The sequence below is a fragment of the Tursiops truncatus genome, chromosome 14, assembly GCF_011762595.2.
Source record: "Tursiops truncatus isolate mTurTru1 chromosome 14, mTurTru1.mat.Y, whole genome shotgun sequence".
Classification (NCBI taxonomy): domain Eukaryota; kingdom Metazoa; phylum Chordata; class Mammalia; order Artiodactyla; family Delphinidae; genus Tursiops; species Tursiops truncatus.
The window spans coordinates 43,059,951-43,083,276 of NC_047047.1; the positions used below are offsets into that span (position 1 = coordinate 43,059,951).

General features: G+C 34.1%; 1 protein-coding gene across 11 annotated transcripts in view; it reads left to right on the forward strand.

The window, feature by feature from the left end:
- The window catches only part of CCDC88A (coiled-coil domain containing 88A), a 195,642-nt gene that overhangs the window by 162,366 nt on the left and 9,950 nt on the right, over nt 1-23,326 (forward strand). For 5 of the 11 annotated variants that reach the window (XM_073791645.1, XM_033838528.2, XM_033838524.2 and 2 more), the window contains 13 exons: nt 315-479; nt 3,562-3,723; nt 4,830-5,107; nt 5,339-5,482; nt 8,371-8,557; nt 12,756-12,901; nt 15,994-16,086; nt 16,215-16,429; nt 19,759-19,842; nt 20,839-21,042; nt 21,644-21,715; nt 22,267-22,353; nt 22,706-22,786. In XM_073791645.1, coding sequence (XP_073647746.1) covers nt 315-479; nt 3,562-3,723; nt 4,830-5,107; nt 5,339-5,482; nt 8,371-8,557; nt 12,756-12,901; nt 15,994-16,086; nt 16,215-16,429; nt 19,759-19,842; nt 20,839-21,042; nt 21,644-21,715; nt 22,267-22,353; nt 22,706-22,786 — 1,918 coding nt within the window. The remainder of the gene's footprint in view (nt 1-314; nt 480-3,561; nt 3,724-4,829; nt 5,108-5,338; nt 5,483-8,370; nt 8,558-12,755; nt 12,902-15,993; nt 16,087-16,214; nt 16,430-19,758; nt 19,843-20,838; nt 21,043-21,643; nt 21,716-22,266; nt 22,354-22,705; nt 22,787-23,326) is intronic. The other 6 variants (XM_019942965.3, XM_033838527.2, XM_019942966.3 and 3 more) reach the window with 4 other exon arrangements.

The following is a 23,326-nucleotide window of genomic DNA, read 5'->3' on the forward strand; positions in this document are numbered from 1 at the left end:
CAGTAGGATCTGAAATTACAAAATATATTGTAGGAACATGGCATATAAGCAGAGTATATTTAATATTTCTACAGGAAAGGATTTGAATTCTGCAAAGCATAAATTGTGATCATAATAATCATATATATTACTTTATCATATTTTTAAATGAACTGTCTCTCACATTCACCAGACCATTGTGGAGTCAAACTATGATAAATATTATAACCTTGGTGGTATGTTTTTTTCCCCATTAAAATATTTTAAATAAACTAAAACAATATTATAAATCAACTATACTTCAATTTTTAAAAATATTTTAAATAAAATTTTAGGTGAAAAAGAATTATGAAGCTCTCAAGCAGAGACAAGATGAGGAAAAGATGGTACAGAGCTCTCCTCCAGTTTCTGGTGAAGATAACAAATGGGAGCGAGAAAGTCAAGAAACAACCAGAGAGCTTCTGAAAGTTAAAGACAGATTAATTGAAGTTGAAAGAAATGTAAGTAGTTTAGTATGAATAAGGTTTTTTAGAAGTAAAGGATCATTGAATATATAACTCAGAAAATTTATCTAATTTGTAGCTTTGTTCATTTTATACTTTCTTGACTGGTTTATTTTTTAATATTAAGAAAACACAGAAAAACTAATAATTTAATATTCTTTTCTTCGTCACCCTCATGTAAGTCTATCAGCAAGCTTTGTCAGCTCTGTCTTGTAAATATAACCCAAACTCATCTACTTCTCTTCATCTCTGCTGCTACCACTCTAGTCTAAGGTACCATTATCTCTCATCTGGACTATTAGAGTATCCTCCTAACTGGCTTGCCCCTTTCACTCTCAAACTAACCCATTCTTTTTTGTGTTTTTTTTTTTTTGCGGTACACGGGCCTCTCACTGTTGTGGCCTCTCCCGTTGCGGAGCACAGGCTCTGGACGTGCAGGCTCAGTGGCCATGGCTCACGGGCCCAGCCACTCCGCGGCATGTGGGATCTTCCCAGACCGGGGCACAAACCCGTGTCCCCTGCATCGGCAGGCAGACTCTCAACCACTGCGCCACCAGGGAAGCCCTAACCCATTCTTAATGTAGTAACCTAGAGTTATTTTTAAAACATAATCCAGGTCATGTCATTTTCCTACAAAAAATCTTCAGTGGCTTCCCATTTCATTTATAATAAAATCTATATTCTTTACTGCATCTGTAAGATCCTTTTTGATATTGCCCTGCCTGTATCTCTGACCTTATACCATATTATTCTTCCACCAACCATTCTTATTAATCAGGGGATAATATTATTATTATCTGTTAATATGTGGAAAACATGGAACAGTGACTGGCACATAATAAGTAAATTGATTGTAGTCATATTGGCCTTTTCTATTTGTTCCTATCTCAGGGCTTTTCTGTTTGCTTCTGTTTTCTGTGTGTATGTTACCATAATTTAAATAAATCCCACATCAGTGGACATTTATTTTCAGATTTTGCTGCAATGAAAATCCATATATAACATGTTCATAGGGTAATAAATTCCTTTCAGTAGAATTGATAGGACAAAGAGCATATATATATATATACACACACACATATTTCGGTGTGTATGTGTGTGTATTTAATTTTTTTTTAACATCTTTATTGGAGTATAATTGCTTTACAATCCTGTGTTAGTTTCTGCTTTTTAATTTTAATTGATATAATCATATGAGCTTTTCAGAAATATCAATTTTCAATCCCACTAACAGAATACCTATTTTTTCAGATTAACATTGGATATTACCAGCCTTTTAATTTTTATTGAAGTGATAGGAGAAAATATTTTGTGTGTTTTATATTATTAGCGAGCTATTTTATGTCTTTTTTATGTATATATCAGCCATATATGAATACCTGTGTTTCATTATTCAGTGATATATATGTATAGATCAATCACTTGGATTAATAATTACATTTCAGAAAATTTGGTGTGTAATGTATAAGATAAATCTCTTTTTCCATTGACTTCTTCTATAAATTTCCATTGGGGGAAAAATTTACCTGGTTGTCATAGTTTAGCTATTTTAGATGATGGGTTTATAAAGATGTCTACCCTATATTAGACTGGTAATTTTTGTGCATTTGCTAGTACATATATTGTTAACTTTGTACTTTTCCATTGTAAACTTTTTCCTGTTCTGAGATATCTTATCTACTCTCAGTTATCTCTTCTCTTCATTATAGACTGTAGGAATTTTTCTTATTCTTAGGGAATACCCAGACTTATCATTAGAGTTTGTACATTTTGGTTTCTAAAGAGCTGACCTATAATAGTAGTTAACATGTGTAGGTGAAAAATGGTTCACCTCTTTGGTGTATCAAAATGGTATACAAGTACATCATTATTCCATATTATTTTCCAGTGTAAATTTTTTTCATCCTTTTTATGTGATCAAATGAACAAAACACAAGTACAATATCAACACCCATTTTTAAAGCATTTTTCTTCCTCAGCTTCGATTTTATGGTATAATATATGGGTCAAATCATGACTTGCCTTTTATGCAGTGATATGTAGTATATATAACTTGAAGGCCTATAACTTGAAAGTGAATGTTGTCTTTGTCCCATAAGGTAGATATGATAAATGTGATCTGTTGTGATTCAGTTGTAACTTTTTTTGCATGTTGCAATTATACAGATTCTGGCCTTGTACATTAAAGTTTTGTTTTGGTTTTCTAAAGGATTCTTTGTTTATACTTTTTGATGCTAATTTTTATTCAGAAATGATCTTGAAAATGTAGTATCCATAACAAACATTTTATTATCTATCACATTAAATATAATGATTTACATAGTAATTCAGCTGTTTAACTATAAAATTGAAATATGGCCATATGTAGTGGAAAAATTGAAAATAGTATGTTTTGTTTGGATTTGCTCCAGAAGTCCTATAGATGAAATAGAGTTTTAGTTAGTGTTTTATGCCATGAAAAAAACACTAAAGAAAATACGTAACATCTGTTAGGTCTATTACGGACTAAATTTTTTAAACAGATGGCTTAGATTGTTCCTGCTTCTCTTCCAAATATTTGTGTTTATAAAATACTTAGTTTTGCTGCTACCCCTGGGACCACCACGTACGTGTGTGTGTGTGTGTGTGTGTGTGTGTGTGTGTGTGTGTGTGTGTATATATATATATATATATTTGCCTTTGGGCAATTTGAAAAGGTACACTCCATTGGCTAGACACAGCCCCATGCACTCTGGGCACTTTTGAACAGCATAAAAACCATTGAACTGACAATCCCTTTCTAGTTTTTTGTGTTAATAAATATATGTATAATGGAATATGTTATTTGTTGGACATTATAAAGCAGGCAGAGCACAGACACAATAGTATATTAAGGTTTTAGTATTGCTTTCTTTTCCTTAGATTAAATATCTTTTTACAGTTTGGGATAGAGGGGAAGTGTTTTGTCTTTTTCTCTTTTAAGATTGTTGAGTTTTTTTGGATTATAATGGTAATAAACACTTGTATAACATTCTAGTATTTGTTAAACAGAAATATGTTTGATGCTGCTTTTTTCTAAATATGTGTTTTCTTTATTCAGAATGCTACACTACAAGCAGAGAAGCAAGCATTGAAAACTCAACTGAAGCAACTTGAGACACAGAACAATAATTTGCAGGCTCAGATTCTTGCACTTCAGAGGCAGACAGTATCATTACAGGAGCAGAATACCACTCTTCAAACACAGAATGCCAAGCTTCAGGTTGTAATGTAAAATTATCGGGATATGCAACAAAACTCTTGAATTATGCTATTATGCTATTAAAATAAGGATGACTAGACATGGTAACATTGTTTCCTAGAGAGAGAATTTAACAATTAGTTGAAGATAAAGTATTTCTATATGTGCTTTGCCAAATTTTCGGATATCAGCATTTTTTAAATGTCAGAGCCTCTAAATTAAGTAATAAATTTACTCATCAAATAAAGATAATTTTATTTTTATTGACTTTATGGCCTTTTACCCGTTTCATCAAGCTGCTAATAATTAATCAGGTAGAAACCCTTGTTTTAGAGTATGATTGCAGCATATCTATTAGTTAAGTTACTGGAAAACAACACAGCATGAGAATTTTGTCTTTGGACTTATCCTTAATTCAAATGATCCATCTTGCACTTAACACTACCAGTGTCTTTTCAAATAGAGCAGTCAAGTGGGGGAAAGTGCAACTCTCTGAAACCTCTTAAAAAGCAGTGAAGAAGTTCTCCCTCTGAAGCTAAACATTCTTCTTTCTCTAACTCTTTTCCAAATGATACAGCAAATACTAATTTAATTTAGACTTGAGAAAATTACCAATTGAATATTCACAAGTAATTCTTTCCTTCTATCAACTCTCAACTTCTAGAAAATGATAAACTAGCATTTCAAATTTTGTTCTTTTTCATGGAATTGTTGCTAATCACCTTCATTCAAGATAATTTAACCCTGGGAATTCCCTGGCAGTCCAGTGGTTACGACTCCACGCTTCCACTGCAGGGGGCCCAGGTTCAATCCCTGATCGGGGAACTAAGATTCTGTAAGCCGTGCGGCTCTGCCAAAAATAAATAAATTAATTAAATTAAATAATTCAACCCAAAACATATATATGATATGTATCTCATAATATATATCGTAACACCTACCAAAAATCAAAATTAAATGATAACCTTATTCTTTAGGGTGCTAAAATCCAAATTTTCTCAGTATAATATGAATATATCCGCAGTGATTTATTTAGTGCTTCCTAAAGTTAACATTGTCTTTTACTATAAAAAAAAGAACATTATAAGCTATTTTTCTTGTGTCTAATACAGTATGCATTCTTGTAGGTTGAAAATTCCACTCTTAATTCCCAAAGTACCTCACTTATGAACCAGAATGCACAACTCCTAATCCAGCAGTCTTCCTTAGAAAATGAAAATGAATCTGTAATCAAAGAGCGAGAAGACCTGAAATCTCTCTATGATTCTCTGATCAAAGATCATGAAAAGCTGGAACTTCTGCATGAACGACAGGCTTCAGAGTATGAGTCTCTCATTGCTAAACATGGAACTCTAAAGTCTGCCCACAAAAATCTTGAGGTGGAACATAAAGACCTTGAAGATCGGTAATTTATTATCTTTTCTTGTGCTGTTAACTTAAAACCAATTTTCACTGGGTAGTATAATAAATTGTATATGTTAAACAGGTTTGAGATAATTTATGTAGGACATATATATAAATTTACATGTTTTATGTGATACATATTAATAAATTACTATTGTTTCCTTTATTTCTAAAATGTTTTCTTTTTTTCTAAGGAAATATTATAAACCAAATACATAACTTTTTTTTCCAGTTACAATCAGTTACTAAAACAGAAAGGACAATTGGAAGATTTGGAAAAAACACTGAAGGTAGAACAGGAAAAAATGCTGCTTAAAAACAAAAACCATGAAACTGTAGCTGCAGAATACAAGAAACTTTGTGGTGAAAATGATAGGTAATAAATATTTATATATTTTAGTTTTGTATTATTCATTATATCCAACGTGTATGTTGCCCCTTTGTAGTACCATCCATAACTTAGAATTTTTTAAAAAGACCCCAGAGCAATAAGTAAATTACCCACCAAAATCATGTAGCTAGTTATAGAATGACAGACGAAAACCTGGATCTTCTGCTTTCTCTCGATGTTTCTATCTTGATTTATTCAACTAATTATGTTTTTAAGCCACATTATATAACAAAATTTCCATGTATGTCGATAGAATTTACATACTTTATTGAGACAGAATGTAATGAAACCTGACTCTTTATGTCTTTCTCTTTCTGCTAGTCTGGTATCCTGATTCTTGTCTTTGAAGGTGCTAAAAGTGAGCAGCTTTATCATTTTCTAGCTCATTGTTTGTACTTTTAGTTTTAACTGTCTTAGGTTTTAATGGTCTCATATTGCCATGGGGCAATTATTTTTTAATTTGAAGCCTTGGGAAAATCAAAACTTGTCAACTGGTGATCACCCTACTTCATAAGAGTACATTTTCAAAAAATTTTTGGAAGCCTTTGAAAAATTTAGACAGCCTAAACATTTGTACTGCTTTTACATTGCCATAGCAGAAGTGCTGAAAGACAGCACACAAAATTCATTGGGGATCATTCATTGAGTATTTGTCCTATTACGGATTTAATGCAATCTATTTTTAGAATTAAACATCTATTTCTTTTCCTTTATTAAAAAAATCCCTAGGCTTCTAGAGCCATTTTCATTTTCATACTTAGTAGTTTTTAATTTAGGAATTTTTACAACTAGAAATTCTGTACTGATGGATTTGAACTTTAACAAGCTCAACACCAAGCTAGAATCAAGGAACATATATTTGTACAGTATAAACAACAGAAGACCAAATTATGACAAGTTATAGGATACAAGGACATATTACATACATAACATTGGGGAATGCGTTTAGTCTGGAAGTCCCATCTTCAACCTAACCTTTCTTCCTTGTTGGGATTCACACCAAACTGGGACAGTTTGTGAACTTGAGTAGACCTTCCAGAAATCTGTTTTGCATACATTAATGAAGAGTCTCCAGAAAGAACTCAGCCTAAATGATAAGAAGAAATTGAGCATGACAAACTTGAACCAGAAGATTATTCAGGCTTGGAAGGGAAGAGTGGTCCTGAGTAGAGTATTTTCTGTCTCTCAGTGCTGTTCTTGCCCAGCTTTTATGCACTCATGCCTGTGTTCTAAGGGAAGAAAAGGCTTTAAGTAAAACCTGAAAGAGCTCTTTTACAAATAAAAGATATTTGTGAAGACTTAATCTAAAGAACAGTAGTTTATCCATTTCTCTAAATAGCGTAAGTTTTAATCTTCGATAATGCCAAACCAAGAAAGTTGGTGGACTAGGTTGTCTTGGTCTCTTTAGAATTATGTTCACTGAATTGCATTTTGGTGTTAACGTTCTCAGCTTTGAGGGACAATGTAAAAAAACTCTCTTAAAGAGGTTATTTTAGTATTTGCCAGTGAGATGATATTGAGGACATTGTTTATTCTACCTCTTTATATCCCCTTCTGCCATGAAGCATTATGTAGCTGTCTATATGCCTCAGTGAGGTTTGCCCAGCTGTTACACACATGGCATGCATTCATACATGGATTCAACCTATTAATGGAGTGTTTATTGTATGTTTCTGGTCTTGCCATTTTACTTTTTTATCAAGTCATGATTTTTTAAAATGTATTATTTTATTATTTATAATTCTTATAAGCGTACTCAAATTGTTTGGAAAATGAGTTGAATTAAATTATTAGATGTTCTGAGCAAGTATCATCCTGAGCAAAAGTTTATTTTGTTTGGCTCCCTCCGCCTTTTGTGGGTTCCTGATCTTAATTCCTTCCATAAGATGAAGGTTAGTAAACTACAGCTAGCTTAGCAAGCCACATCCAGCCTGCAGCCTGTTTTGGTACAACCCCAAACAAAGAACCGTTTTTACATCTTAAAACGTTGTGGTGGGGGACAAAAAAGAAGAGCATGCTGTAGATTGCATGCGACCCACAAAGCCTAAGGTATTTATTACTCTCTGGTCCTTTATAGAAAGAATTTGCTGATCTCCCTCCTAGAGGTCAGTGGACCTTGTTCTAAAGGTATAATAGTGGAAAGGAACAGAAAAGGCTATACTGTGATTTTTACAAAAAAATCCAAAATTTATCATGAATAATTGAGGACTGCATAAATATGAACAATTTGCCACAACTGCAGAAATCTCAATAACTAATTTTTTTTTTTTTTTGCGGTACGCGGACCTCTCACTGTTGTGGCCTCTCGCGTTGAGGAGCACAGGCTCCGGACGCGCAGGCTCAGCGGCCATGGCTCATGGGCCCAGCCGCTCCACGGCATGTGGGATCTTCCCGGACCAGGGCACAAACCCGTGTCCCCTGCATCAGCAGGCAGACTCTCAACCACTGCGCCACCAGGGAAGCCCTCAATAACTAAAATTTTGATTGAAGTTTGTATATCTCAGTTATCTGGCAACAGATTGATAGATTACCATGTCTCATACTGGATTGATTAATTTGCTCGATCTGATTTTTCTTTATTTTTCATGTTGAATTGTAGAATCTTTGAATTCTCTAGGTTAATCAAAACTGGATTGGTTATTTTCTCTTTTGTCCTTTAATCTAAATATTTTTCAATTAATACTTAAAAGTTTTAAAGTATAGTTTTTACAGACTAGAAACTGATTCTTGATAAGTTTAATCACTGGCAAGAGAATCTTTTATATTCTTTAAGTATGTCTGAATGTGATTTACAGCATTTTCACACTGTGTAAATTATAATGAAATCTATTAAGAGAATCTAACTCTATTTATATCATGATTTCTAATTATAGGTTGAATCATACATATAATCAGCTTTTAAAAGAGACTGAAGTTTTACAAACTGACCATAAAAACTTGAAAAGTCTTCTAAATAGTTCCAGACTGGAACAAACAAGATTAGAAGCTGAATTTTCAAAGTTAAAGGAACAATACCAACAACTGGACATCACATCCACCAAGCTAAATAACCAGTGTGAGGTGAGCTTAATAAGTTTAATTGCCGTTTCCTTCTCTTTAGGTATCAAGACTTGCCTAAAAAGTAAACAATCATATTATAATAATGATAATAGCAGTATATGTTTAGTGGGGTATTTCCAAAAGAATTGGTCAGGGATAATTGAAATTCACAAATCATTCAGAAAAACTTCCTTCTTCCTTTATCATTAATTTCAACAATTTTTATTATTAGTTTAAACTTATATGTTCAGATACTTTGAAAAATTAACCCTTGTTTAATGAAAAAATGTTTACTGACCACCTGGCATGTATTAGTAAACCAAAAAGGTAAAAATCTCATTCCTTGTGGAGCTTATATTCTGTTGGAAGGAAGCAGACAATAAACGTAATAAGTAAGTGAAATATATAGTGTTTCAGTGTTTCATTACATATGGCTGTGTAACAATTTACCCCAAAACATGGTGGTATAAAACAGCCATTTTTTATGCTCACATATTCTGTGGGTCAGAATTTGGACAGGGACAGTAGGGCCAGTTTGTCTCTGCTCCACTTGCATCTGGGCCCTCAGTTGGAAGATTGAAAGGCTGAGTGCATGTTTGGTGTTGATGCTGGCTATCGGCTAGAAGCATCAGTTTCCTCTTCACATGATCTCTCCCCATGGACTGGTTTGGGCTTTCTCACAACGTGGTGAGAACCAGACAGAAGCCATCTCTATGTTAATGATCAAACCTCAGAAGTCAGGCAGCATCATTTCCCCTGCATTCTATTCACCGAGGCAGTCAAAGTCCCATCCAGGTTCAAGGGAAAGAGAAATAGACTCAGCCTCTTGATGGTGAATGGCAAGATTCCGGAAGAGCATATGGACTGGAAATACTGCTGTAACCATTTTGAAGATTAGTCTGCAACATATGGTATGTTACAAGATGATAAGTTATGTGCAAGTAAAAATGGAGTAGGGTAAAGGGGGATAAGGACCCCCAAAGTGGATGAGGGAGTATAGATTGAAATTTTAACTAGGCATCCCTGAACACAGATTTGAAGATTCGTGTATTATTATGTGGATATCTGGGGAAAGAACATTCCAGGCAAACAGCCCACACAGTGAACCTAGGTCAGGGGAATACTGGTATGTTTGAGGAATACTCAAGGAAGCTAGTGTGGCTGGAGTGGAATGAGCAAAGTGGGGAGAGTAGTAGGAGATGAGCTCAGAGATATGCCTGGGCCAGATATGTTGCCTTTATAGGCCATTGTAAAACACTTTTCTGAGTAAAACAGGGGAGCCATGGGAGAGTTTTGAACAGAAGTGACATCTGCCTTATGTATACAGTTCTACTCTTTACATAATTCCATGCCTCTTCCCATGATTGTTTGATAAAGTGATAAAAGTTTTGAAATAGAAAAAGGATATTGAAAGCCTTAAATAATTCTTAAATTTTATGATTGGACCCTAAATTGTTAAAGCTTGAATATAGCTTAACGTCTGAATTTCTTGGAACTTTTAGGAAACCAGCACTTAAGCAAACCCTTAAATGGAATTAGTAATAGACTGCATCAGAAAAGTAATACTTAAAAGCTTTTTGTCTAAAATCACAAACTAATAGAAAAATTAGTTTGAAATCATACATATTTAATTACCCAAAAGAGTTCAGAAATTATAGAACATTCATTCTGCCTGTGATTTATAAAAGTTTAAATAAAATATAATTGGGGTAATACACTTACAGAGGAACATGACGTACAGTGAAGAACATGACAAAATCAACTTCCCCAGAAACAATAAAATTGGACAGAACTATCAAAAACAACCATTTTAGGGCTCTGGAACTCCAGCAAAGACATACAACAAATTGAGAAGACTTTGTTAAAGAAAAACTACTCAGCTTTGGGTAGGAGGTTGTTTGAGGCATTTTATCATGTGACTTCTCCCATTCTTAGTCCCTTCCTCCCTTTTCTCCATACCTGGTAGTTCAGGCAAGGGACAAGCCTTGAAAACCAACCACTTTGCTACTGGAGGGGACTGGCTTGATTTGAGCAGAGAACAGGAGAGTTCCACACCCAGGAGGGCTGTCAAAGGTCAACTCTCAGATAGCCTGAGGTTGGAATGTTAGATGTGGCAAGTCACGGACCAGGAAACTACTGAGAAATTTAACGTGGAGATCCAAGGAATGAGACAGCTAGCCATAATTTGTCTTGATAAGGTCCTACATGTCACTGGTGGTCTAGAAGACTGCTCAGGAGAGATCAGAAAGGGCCCTAACTACCTTATCCCTGGCTGAGTGTCCCAACTTGAGTCAAATGCTAACCCTTGGGTAGGGGCTAAGTCATATAATAACATGATTTGGAGGGAGTGGAAAAATGAATCCATAGTGTCGGAGGTTCGTATAGTAGTTAATCTTTGTGGGAAGGGGTGGTAATTGGAAGAGACCACAAGTGTTTCTGGAATACAATTAATGTGCTGTTTCTTGATCTGGGTGCTGCTTCACACATGAGTTCATTTTGTGATATTCATTGAGCTGTATATACACTTAAAATTTGTTCTCTTTTCTGTATATATGTTTTATCAGTTGTCTACTGATGCAGTAATGCTGTATAAGAACCATAGAACCTCAGTGGTAAGGGACAGTAAACATTTATTTTTGCTCATGAGTCTGGGTTAGCTGAGCAGATGTGCTAATCTGCATTGATGTGTGCGCTAAGATCAGTTGATCTTGGTAGGGCTTGCTCCTGTATCTGCAGTCAGCTGGCACGTACCCTGAGAGCTGGCTGGTCTGAGGTGGCCCCAGCTGGTGTAACTTGTCTGTGCCATGCGGTCTCTCATCCTCCAATAGGATTCCAAGAGACTGAAGGGAAGCACATAAGCCTCTTGAGGCCTAGGCTTGGAACTATCACACCATCACTTCTACCTCCTTCCCTTGGCCAGAGGCATTCCAAATTCAAGAGGAGGGGAAGTAGATTCCACTTCTTGATAGGAAAAGTGAGAAGTCACAGCACAAGAGGGTACAAGGAGGAGCACTGCATTCAATTTTGCAGTGAATCTACCACATATGTTGTATTTCAATTTAACAACATATAGATAAATAAAACAAATATAGCACAGTATTGACAGTTGTTAGATCTAGATGGCTATTTATGGGTATTCATAGTATACTTTCTGCTTTTTCTTTTTTTTTTTTTCTTGCTTTTTTTCCCTACGTTTAAAAAATACATTCTACAAGTGACACTAAATTTTGACAATCACTACTTTGGTCTCTCTGACTTCTACTGAAACCTCTGGCCTAACTAAGGCATATTTCTAATTTCTATTGACTACAGAGAAGCAGCAGCTCAATCATGCTGGCAGCCTAACTACTAGTAATAATCAGTAGTAATACCACCCATTTATTTATTTATTTATTTACTTACTTACTTATTTTTGCAGTACACGGGCCTCTCACTGTTGTGACCTCTCCCATTGCGGAGCACAGGCTCCGGATGCGCAGGCTCAGCGGCCATGGCTCACGAGCCCAGCCGCTCCGCGGCATGTGGGATCTTCCCGGACCGGGGCACAAACCCGTGTCCCCTGCATCGGCAGGCAGACTGTCAACCACTGCGCCACCAGGGAATCCCCCACCCATTTATTGATACTAGATTAGCTGACTCCCTTGGATCAAGCCATAAAAATTATACACAAACTGTTAAGGTTTCTTGAAAACAGTGGTTGGGGGAAGAATGAGGTATATTAAGTACCTACTGTGTGCCATAGGCATGACGCCACGTACTTTACATATATTATTTAATCCTTGCAACAGTCTTGGGGGATGGGAGTTGTTATCCTCAATTTATAGGTGGGGTCATTGAGGCTCAGAGAGTTACTAATTTGTTCAGCATTTTATAGCTACTTAAATGGAAGGCCAGAGATAGGAATCTAGCTTTGGACTCTAAGTCAAACAGCTGTAAAGAAAGCAGTGTTTGTTTTTGGAACTAGATAATTTATTATATGTTAAACCCAGTGTTTGTGAGAATTAAGAAAACATATGTGTCCAGCACATAACCCAGTACTTTAGCTGTCATTATTACTAAAATAATCACTCATGTTCTGATCAGAGTACAGCTATCTGATTGTTCAAATAGCAGAAGACTTAAATCTTTGTGAAGTACTTATATTTTTCAGATGTTTTGGGGGGTTTATGTTAAATATAAATGTTGATATTTTTAAAAATAAATGTTTGTGTTTAAACAGTTGCTAAGCCAACTTAAAGGAAATTTAGAAGAGGAAAATCGACATCTACTAGATCAAATTCAGACATTAATGCTACAGAACAGAACACTATTGGAGCAGAATATGGAAAGCAAGGATCTTTTTCATGTTGAACAAAGACAGTACATGTAGGTACCAAATAATCTTGCACTCTGAAATATTACTCATGATTTTATCATTGCCATACCTGATGGCAGAGGAAATGCAATGCTAATTTTTCTTGATTTTCAACATTATTATTTCGATATATATTTTTTTAATGTTTATTTTCTGGGCTAATAACCAGAAAAACTAACATAAAAACACATGGATCCTACTCTTAATGAACTATTAATATAAAGCAAGAAATACAAATAAATTCTGTAATGGAGGTGTGTATAGGAAACCATAGAAATACAGCAAATATAAGGGAAGGAATACCTTAGTCTGCAAGAGAAGGTGGACTTTCTAAAGATGATTGCTTGAGCTGAGACTTAAAGGTTCAGTAGGAGTTTGCCTAAGGAGGCATACCAGCCAAGAGAGCAGCAAATGCAGAAACAGGAGGTGTGATGAAAGTATATTATTACTGTGGTATAGGATCTAAAAATTAACTGTTCTTGCTGGAACAAAATTGAGGAAGGAGGAGTAGCAGAGAAGTGGCTAAACACTCAGGAGCCACTTGACAAAGGTTTTCTTTGCCGTACAAAAGACTTGCTGAAAAATTTAATCGGGGAGTAATGTGATCAGATTTGTGCTTTTTGTTTGTTTGATTGATTGATTGTTTGTTTAAACCACTGATGACATTAGAGTGTAGATTGGAGGTTCTAAGAATAGAGACAAGGACTAAGTTTTAAGAAGGCTGTTGCAATAATCTAATGAAAAATAATTCATAAGCAGTGGTAGTTGAGATCAAATATCAATACAAGAGAGATGTGAAAGATAGAATTGACAGAGCTTAATTATTGGTAAGTTGTTTCTCTGTTGAGAGTGTAGAAATCTGGTAAAATCAGAGATTTTGGCCAGGTTAGCTCAGTGGATAGTCTTTGTAATACACCATGATTCACCTTTACTAAATTCTTCTCTTCCTCTTGTTCCCTAAATGAGAAGCACCATAGTATAATAGAAATAGCACAGATGTTGAATCAGACAGCTCCTAATTCAAATCCTAATTCTTCTCATTACTAGTTATGTGACTATAGACGAGTTACTTCATTTCGTTGATCATTGGTTTCTTTTTCTCTAAAATAGAGATATAACACCTACTTCCAGCATTATCCTAAGGCGTAAATGAAGTAATATGTGACTTTCAGACTTAACGTATATAATGGTGAGCTTCAGGGCACATTTGAAACCAGGATACACCGTACATTTTTTTAAGTGTCAATTTTATTACAAAATTTGGGGCAAGGAACATTATTTTTATATTAATACACAGGTATACCAAGGAGCAAAAGGTACAGTTTGTGTGAATTTTTAAGGTAAATGTAAATTTCAAAGAAATTACACATTTGTGGCTGGCCACTTCGGATCTTTAATCCTTTTGGCAGCACGTATGCCTTTACTCTCTGCCATAAGGGGTATTTTAGCTTAAGAAGCAATGAGTGTATCTAAAATTTTAGCATTTAAGTTTCCTGTCCCTTAAGCAGAGGTATTATCCAACACTTTATCTTCTTAATATTATGACCTTTGGTGAATAATCCATTTCTAAGGTTTCAGTGATCGTATGTATACAGTTGACTTATAAATATTAGTACCTATTCTGACTTTTTGAATTTAAATTTAAAATATCATCTTACATGTCAGACAGTTCTACCTGAATGCCTCTGTCACATCGTCCTAGTAGGAGTGACAGTGAATAAGTAGTATTGAGAATTTGGAGTTCCTGATGATATTTCAGCAGGTAAAAGGAGAAAAGAACTGGGAGGTATAGGCTGTGTGCTATTTGAGCTGTGGTATAACTAATGGCAACATCTATTCACAAAGTTCTTCTTCCATATAAACTCTCAAATCATTTCCTTCTATTTCCCACTACCCTAATTCTTCCCTCCCACTCAATTAGGCTACTCCCATTAGCATCCTGAATGCTTTCTTTACCTCCATCCTTTCTGATAATATCCTCTTCCATCACTGAGTTAAGGTATGTAAAGCATAGATTTTATAATGTCACATTGTAGTGAAACCTTCAATACTTCTGATTTTCTGTTAAGCTAAATCTAAACGTGAAACTCCCTCACTCCTTATTCTCAGCTCAGCTGTTTAATTTAGCATTTTTATTTTTTGTGTCAGTCTATCTGATATGGCCTTTTTCTTCATGAGGCTTTCCTTGGTCATCCAAGATGGAAATATTTTCCCTTTTATAAGTTCCTTTGGTACTTCCATGGTACTTTTATTTTGTCATGACTACTATTTTGGATTATAACAGTCATTTGTGTATGTATCTTCTCTCTCCTACTGTACTATAAGCAGAGCTGGGCAACTTACTATTCATCTTTATATACACCTCATGGCTCATGCCTTCCTCACTGTGAATGATCGCTAAATATTTGTTTAATAAATAGTATTCTTTGGCATCACAGTTTTCTTAGAGAGATCATTTTACTTTCATTTCCCTATATAATATATACTGTGAAGAACATAAAAATGAAACTAAGATGTGGTGAAGCTAGTATATTCATGCATTCCTGGAGGCAGGAAATAATTCTCTACTAGTAAATTAAGCCTAAATAATTCTGCCATAAAGGAAAAAAATCTGTTTGCATGAAGATGTCATTGTAGGATTATTTATTGTATTTGTAACTGTTAAGCAAGCTATCCAACATTTTAATTTTTTGCCTATATAAATTATGATAAATCACCCTTCATACCAAAAATGATTTGATATACTAAAGATCCAGAAATAGGGGAATAGTCAGTGTTGATATAATGTTGTTTAATAGCTGTAAAAAGATGTTGAGAGAATTCTTTTGTCATGATGATATTGTAATATGGAAGATTTTCTTCAAACAAAAATCCTATTGAAGAATTGAAACTTTAAGTCCTATGTCCTTTTATTTAAGTAAGTCGTAAATTTAAAGAAAATGAGAAACTTAGAAAAATTCCATTGTTACTACCTATTAAATTCTTAGTTGTCAACCGTGGTATCTGTATTTCTTTATGTTCTGGGGAGAAGTTAGATCATAGTCCCCAAATAATACCATTCATAACTGTACAAAATATGATGCATGTCCTTTTATTTTTATAGTGATAAGTTAAATGAATTAAGACGACAGAAGGAGAAATTAGAAGAGAAAATTATGGATCAATACAAATTTTATGACCCATCTCCTCCTAGAAGGTACTATTAACCAGGTTTATTTTCATTTTTATTAAAAAAAAACAAAACAAAACAGAAGCTTCTGATTTTGAGAGGGACTCATATGTTGAATGTTAGACTGATAAGAATTTTTTTTAATTATTTTTTAGGAGAGGCAACTGGATTACTCTAAAAATGAGAAAACTGATAAAGTCTAAGAAAGACATTAATCGGGAGCGTCAGAAATCACTAACATTAACACCAACCCGCTCAGACTCCAGTGAAGGATTTCTTCAACTCCCCCATCAAGATAGTCAAGACAGTTCTTCAGTAGGTTCAAACTCTTTAGAAGATGGCCAAACTCTGGGGACCAAGAAAAGCAGCAGTGAGTGCTTAAACTCTTTAAACATTTGTGATCTCTAGTACTGATTTAGAATCCTTACTGAAGATTTCTTTTAAATAGCTTCCACAGTCCTTTGGGATAATAGTCTGATGAATGTGTTTCTTTTTAACTCCATATCATTTTAAAATTCATTGCCTACTGCAATACTGCATAACCACATGATTTTCTATATTGTGTATTTAGAGAAATACCATACACAGAGATACCATCATTTGGCCAGGGAGGTAAAATAGTACAGAAAGACCAGTGAAATGAGAGCCAGAATACCTCTGCCACTTGCTAGTCCTGTTAACATGGGCAAGCCTTTTACCTTTGTGTCATACTTCACAGGGCAATTTTGAGGAGCAACCGAGAAATATTTATAAGAGCTCATTTTCAAAATTATTTATAACTTAATAATAAGGTTTTTTATAATGATGTCTCACTCATACTTTGATGCTGTCAAATTGGAGAAAAGTTACATTGTGGGGAAGCAAAGAAAAGTCGCTATGAATTTGAAGAGAATGTTATTCAATGATTTAGAAATAGTTTAAGGTTATAAAAGTTATTGAGGGATTGTTTGGTAAAGGTTCAATGAAAATAAAATAGAGATATAAGTTTGTGCATAAACTTGCGATTTAACTTTTTAAATTACAAATGTAGAAGTATAATATCATAACGTGCCCTATACAATTAATACTCTCTTGATTTCATTATTAGTGCACTTTGCTAAACATCAAGAGCAAAGTAAAAGCCTAAAAAAGTGTATTTTAAGAGAAAGAAAAGAATCCAGTGGTAGGCCCTTTGAAGATATACAAGAATTTGACTACTAGCAATGTTCTTATAAAATATGTAAACAGGATACTATGAAGCCACTCACACTATAACCAGAATCACTAAATTTAAAAGTATATGTATGTATATATGTTTACACATATATAAACATATATACATATAGTAAACTATATATGTGTATGTGTGTGTGTGTATATATATATATATATGAATTTCAGTACTATTCTTCTGAAGTATAGTATAGGCAAAAACAGCTACTACTTCCCCCAGGGGTAGACTCTCCATATGGGCAGCTCTCAAAACACTCAAAAAACTATATAGATGTTGTTTTGTCCTCAGGGGAATTATCTCTGAAAAAACAGTATTTTAGAGTGTAGGAGATTAGGCATTCATTATAGGCTATATTTCAGAATGCAACTATAGCACCCTATAAACTAGAATCCACAAGTAAGCAACAAAAAAATCATACACATACCTGAGTACATATTCATATATACATACATACATATGTACAAGTGTGTGTGTGTGTATAAGAAAGTGGTTTAATTCTGTGTATCCATATAAGATTAGTCTTGTCAGCCAAATCTACATGAAACCTGTGAGTATGGTAGAGAGATCATCAAGTTTTCCTTAAAAAGGTGCCAGATGATTCAATTTTATCTGCTACCTTTGAGTATAAAATATCTTACATCATATTTAATGAGAAAAGGTCATGGGTATACTTAATTTTTTTAATTAAAGGAAGATATTTCAATTCTGATATGAAAATATACAAAAGAAAGGCACAGTCTTTTTTGAGGTAAGCTTGTTTGTTTCAAATATAAATCTGTCATTCCTTCATACTCTCTGCTGAAACATCCAGAGTAAGAATCAGAAGGAAGTAATAGTCTCCTTTCCAGCAGTTGTTCGGTTTTAGAATTTTAAAAATAAACGCAAAACCCAACCATTCTAATGTTCCCTTAATTTCAATATAGTTTGGGAAGAGAACATTGTATATCTGCAAACTAATTGCCATAAGAAGGACCACATTCCACCACTGGCAAATTTAAAACTCCTTTTATCCTGTCCCTTTTGGATGAGTGCCTGTCAGTAAAGCAGTCTATGGAAAACAGTTGAAAACAGGAAAAGAAAGTATCTAAACAAGACAGTGTGTGCATGCTGCAACCACTCAGCTTTGTTTTAGCTAAGTGTCCATTTTTACATTGCTTTCAGTTCATTTCTTTTTAATCATTGAAAACAGCTGTGTTTACCAAGCTAGAAATGAAATAAAAGCTTAAATGAATCATGACTATTCTTAATAGCAATCAAATAAATCAGTTAAAAAGCTGTATGTCCTTGCATTCTCCTTAATGAGTGATACTCGTCAGTTTGTCAGAAGAGCTTTTTATTATTTATAAGATGATAGCAAACCCTGAGAAACAGCATAGTTATTAAGGCTGTGTACAGTATGCTTTTAAATCTTGATGTGAGTTTTTCCCCTAGCTCTTAAATTGCAGTTCCAAAAAGGTGTAACAGTTTTTCGTATTAAAATCTTCTTAAAGTGTAGCTTAAGAATGTTAGTGACTCTAGTGAACATTTTAATTTTTATGTTAACAACTCCTACTGTAGTATAACCCTAATTTTCCTTCATATAATTTTCCTGCATAGTGCTACCTTTGATTTTTTTTAATAACCCTAAAATCCCTTTAAAATATCTAAAAATGTTATAAATACATATTTTTCTGTCATTTTTGCTTGCTTTAGGTTACCTCTTTATCTTTTAGGCTTATCAAAGCTTAAAAGCTACTATCAAAATACTGTTTTTTCTTTCTCGCAGCCAACCTTTTGCAAAATGAAATTAATATAATTGTCATCTCTTGAAAGACTTCTCTTAGAAGAGTATATATTTCTGTGGTGCTACTAAATAATGCACCAGAATTCAGTTTAAACCAAGAAGTAATTCCCTATTTTCTTTTTTAAAGTTTAAGGAAATAACGAAAGTTTTCTTAAGTTTCTTTAGATTATTTTAAACATCCCCTAGTTTTTGTTGAGGCATTTTACTAATGCCTGTACTAAAAATGTACAGGATGTACATTTTTCTGAATTACTTTTTTTTCAAAATAAAATCTTACAATTTAAAAAGTCAAAGAAAGCCTGAAAGCCTTCTACATTTTCATCATGTGTACTCTGTGATCCACCAATAATGGCCCTAATAATAAAGGTGTATCTTTACAACTTAACTAGGAAAATTGTTCCTTCTGTAAGTAGTTCTAATCAGTTCCTATATTTCTAGGACTTTAGTCAATCCAAGCTTTCAAAGTATATGTTTCTCATCATTGTCTTCAGTGCTTTTCCAAGTATTTTAAAGTATCAAAGTACATATTTCATATTTCATTATCACTCAGCAGCACGAGAATAATAGCTTTAGTATAGTTTACATAGCTGAAGCTCAGACATTCATTTCTGTCCTTAATTTCAACATTTAACTCCCATCTGTTCTTCTCCCTTTTTTCTTTCATTTTTCTGTTTCTGTTTTTCCTCATGCTCTGACATTAAAGTGGTTGCACTGAAAAGACTGCCCTTTTTGAGGAACAGACCGAAGGATAAAGACAAAATGAAGGCCTGCTACCGTCGTTCCATGTGTAAGACTTTATGACAGTTCAGCTTCTTTCAAATGACTACACTGGCTTCCATTACTAATTTTTCACTAACCATTCTTTGGACTGTGCCAATTTTCTTATTTTGCAAAGTGCAGTCTTCCTGTAATACAAGGAGCTGGAAGAATATTTTTTTCATAACTGGCACTGAATTTGCATTATATGTATGTTCACTTATACATATACATGCATATGTTTAGTCATACATGTAATATACTTGGAAATTTCCAGTACTTTCTAAAGGTTGGCAGAAAAAAACCTTTAATTTTATATGCCATAGAGATTTCTTCCCAAAGAAATTTACTTAAAGAAAATATAACAAAACCTTTAGCATTAGGTATTTAATTTCTTAATGAACTAGGATTAAATAATTAAATAAATAAAGTGGCCTGTAACCCTTGAGAATGTTTGTCATTCTTTATATAATAATACTCTGGTTTTTTCTTTTTTTAAGTGGAATGGGTAATTACATAATCACATTAAATGTCTGTCACTTTGGATATCCTCTCTTTCAGGTTTTTATTGAATGGTATACTTATTTGATTCATAAAATGAATAATTTCTTCAGTAATCTGCTCTGACCAAGGACTGTTTATCATTTTCAATAGTGATGCTGTAAAGAACTGCTCTCCATATTACCTTTATTCATTCCATTTTTGTCACCACAGAACCACATTATGAAGGCTTCTAATTATATTGTACATCACTGCTCAAAAGCATGGCAGTTGTACAGAGTAAAATTCCTTTTCCTATCTTTAAAGGGGGTGGAGGGTGATGAAAACATTTATTGAAGTTTATCAGCCTTCGGCCTACTCATTTCATTCAGCTGAATGCATGTCATAATTCAAATGACCTTGTGGTTAGTTTTTTATTTCACTTGCATTAATCCATAGACAAAAGTCAGATCATTTTTAATACAAAATAGAAATAAGAGCAAATACATTAACCATGCTGATTCATTTGCTTTCATTTGCATCCCAGCCATGAATGACCTGGTGCAGTCCATGGTCCTAGCAGGAGGACAGTGGACAGGTAGTACTGAGAATTTGGAGGTTCCTGATGATATTGCAACGGGTAAAAGGAGAAAAGAATTGGGAGCTATGGCCTTCTCTACTACAGCCATCAACTTTTCAACTGTCAACTCTTCTACAGGCTTCAGATCCAAGCAGTTGGTTAATAATAAAGGTATAGGCCGTCTGCTATTTGCACTGTGGTGTAACTGTTGGCAACAGGAATTTTAATTTGACTTTCCCGTGTTTACTTTTTTGACAGCAGCAACCTGAAATAATGATCAAAACAATCTGGATTTGATCTGAGGGAATTTTCAAATCATTTCAAAAATTTAAAACATCGTACAAATAACTAAAATCTTTCCTAGGCCTTTCATAATAAACAGATAATGAACTAACAAGAAATGGAAAAGTAAACCAAGTAAAAGAATGAGAAAAGGAGAGAGTGATAGAAGCTTTAAAAAAAAAAGTACAAAAAAAACCTAGAAACACTATAGCATCACAGAGAACCACATAGAGCAACCCAGGCTCCTGCTTTGATTTGCAGGGTCACAAGCAGATTGTTTCAGTGCTTCTGGTGTTTTCCCTAAGCAAGTCAACTCTCATCAGAGCTATTCTGTTTCTTACTTCTATTCGTTTCTGATGGAATCTATGAAATATGTTAAATCAAGATGTATTATACATGGTTGAAAAAGAATTTCCATATTCTGCATAAATAAAATTTTATAATTTTTTTGTTAAAAATATTTTTATATTCATTTTGCTATTTTATGTAGATACTACATCCTTTGAAGACGTAAGTCCACAAGGTATTAGTGATGATTCTAGTACGGGATCAAGAGTTCATGGTAAGATATGAACTTTATTTAGAGAGTACATATTACATACAGAATGAGAATGCTAAGACTCTTGCATTGACCTGCTGAATGTAGCACTGCCAGCAAGCATGTTTTCTCTAACCTGCATCTCATAGCTACCTCTGCTATTTCTTCAAACCTACTACCCCCTTTTGCCTTTTTTAAGGTTATTACTTCATCCAAATTGTCTCTGTTTTCATCAAGGTCATTTATAAAGTATGCCTGCACAATGCTCAAAGGTAATTTTGTTGCCATTTTGGCATAAGGTTAAAGTGATGAGATACATTTTATGTTTGATTTTAAAAATACTCACTTTGGCAAAGGACAAACTCTAAGAAACCACATTTTCTGCAATGTTGAGCATTTCAGAGTTTTTAGTTTCTATCTGGAAAGTCATATCTTACCAAACTAAATTAACAAATAATGGATAACGGAATTTCATATGTAAAGGAATATGTTAAAGGAATTTCATATGTAAGCAGGACTTTAAGACGTAGGATAGGGCCATGTTAACTGTGCAATTGTTTCCCTTGTATGGATAGGAATACAGGACATTAACTGTGCAGATGCTCATATTCCTCCTGTTCGTGGCATCTCTGCAATGTGCAGGGTTCCTTGTCTGATCTGTTGTAAGTGACCTAATCACCAGTTTTTTTTTTGGCCGGGGGGGGCATGTCATTCTGTTCAACTAAAACAGTCCTGGTATCCATCTAGAAATCCATTTCCAAATCTAATTATGCACTTTTATCTTCTTTTCTTTGAATCTCAGCTATTGTCTGAGAAGTGTCCTGTTCTCAGCTGTTTAACTGAACTATCTGGAAATGCCTTTCCTCTCTAATCTGTAAGATTCAACTCTCTGTGGGCATGCTCAGCCTGTGAAAGTATGCATGATTGCTTCCTCAAAGCATTCTGTAATCAGAATGTAAAGTTCATTGTCTTCAGCTGGAAGTTTTATCACTGTCTCCTGATTTTTTCATTTAGCTTCGAGACCAGCCAGCCTTGATAGTGGCAGAACATCCACTAGCAATAGCAATAATAATGCTTCACTCCATGAAGTCAAAGGTATGCTGTAGGTAAATTTATTAATATGCTCCATCCATTTCCAGATTTAAAAGTGGGAGATTGATGAAGTTTCCGGGGTAAAGTATGAAATCCAAATCATTCTGTGTTTGGAACATAGTTCCTTGGAATATTTTATACTTTTCACATTGCAATACAAATGTATTTCAATGTGTACAAATGTAAAAACAGGAGCAGTTATTTTAGTTTCCATTTTTCATCCTCACAGATAAAATCTTTTTCTTGTAACCTTTATATTTCAAAATATCTATAGGTTCCTATTTTACTTACATTTTGTCATTGTCATGAAAGTGGTTGTCCTTAACTTTCTCATGATACATGTACATTGAACTCACAGAAGGTGTTTTAGAAATAGTTTCAGCTTTTCTTATCCATGAAATAAGGAGGAATATATTTTTTTAATTTGAAAAGACAATTGTGTGTGTGTGTGTGTGTGTGTAAGTGTAACAAGAGCCAAATGGGTGCATAGTTCATATAAAGAATTAGTTCAAGATATCTTTTTCCTCAATTTTTTAATATGCA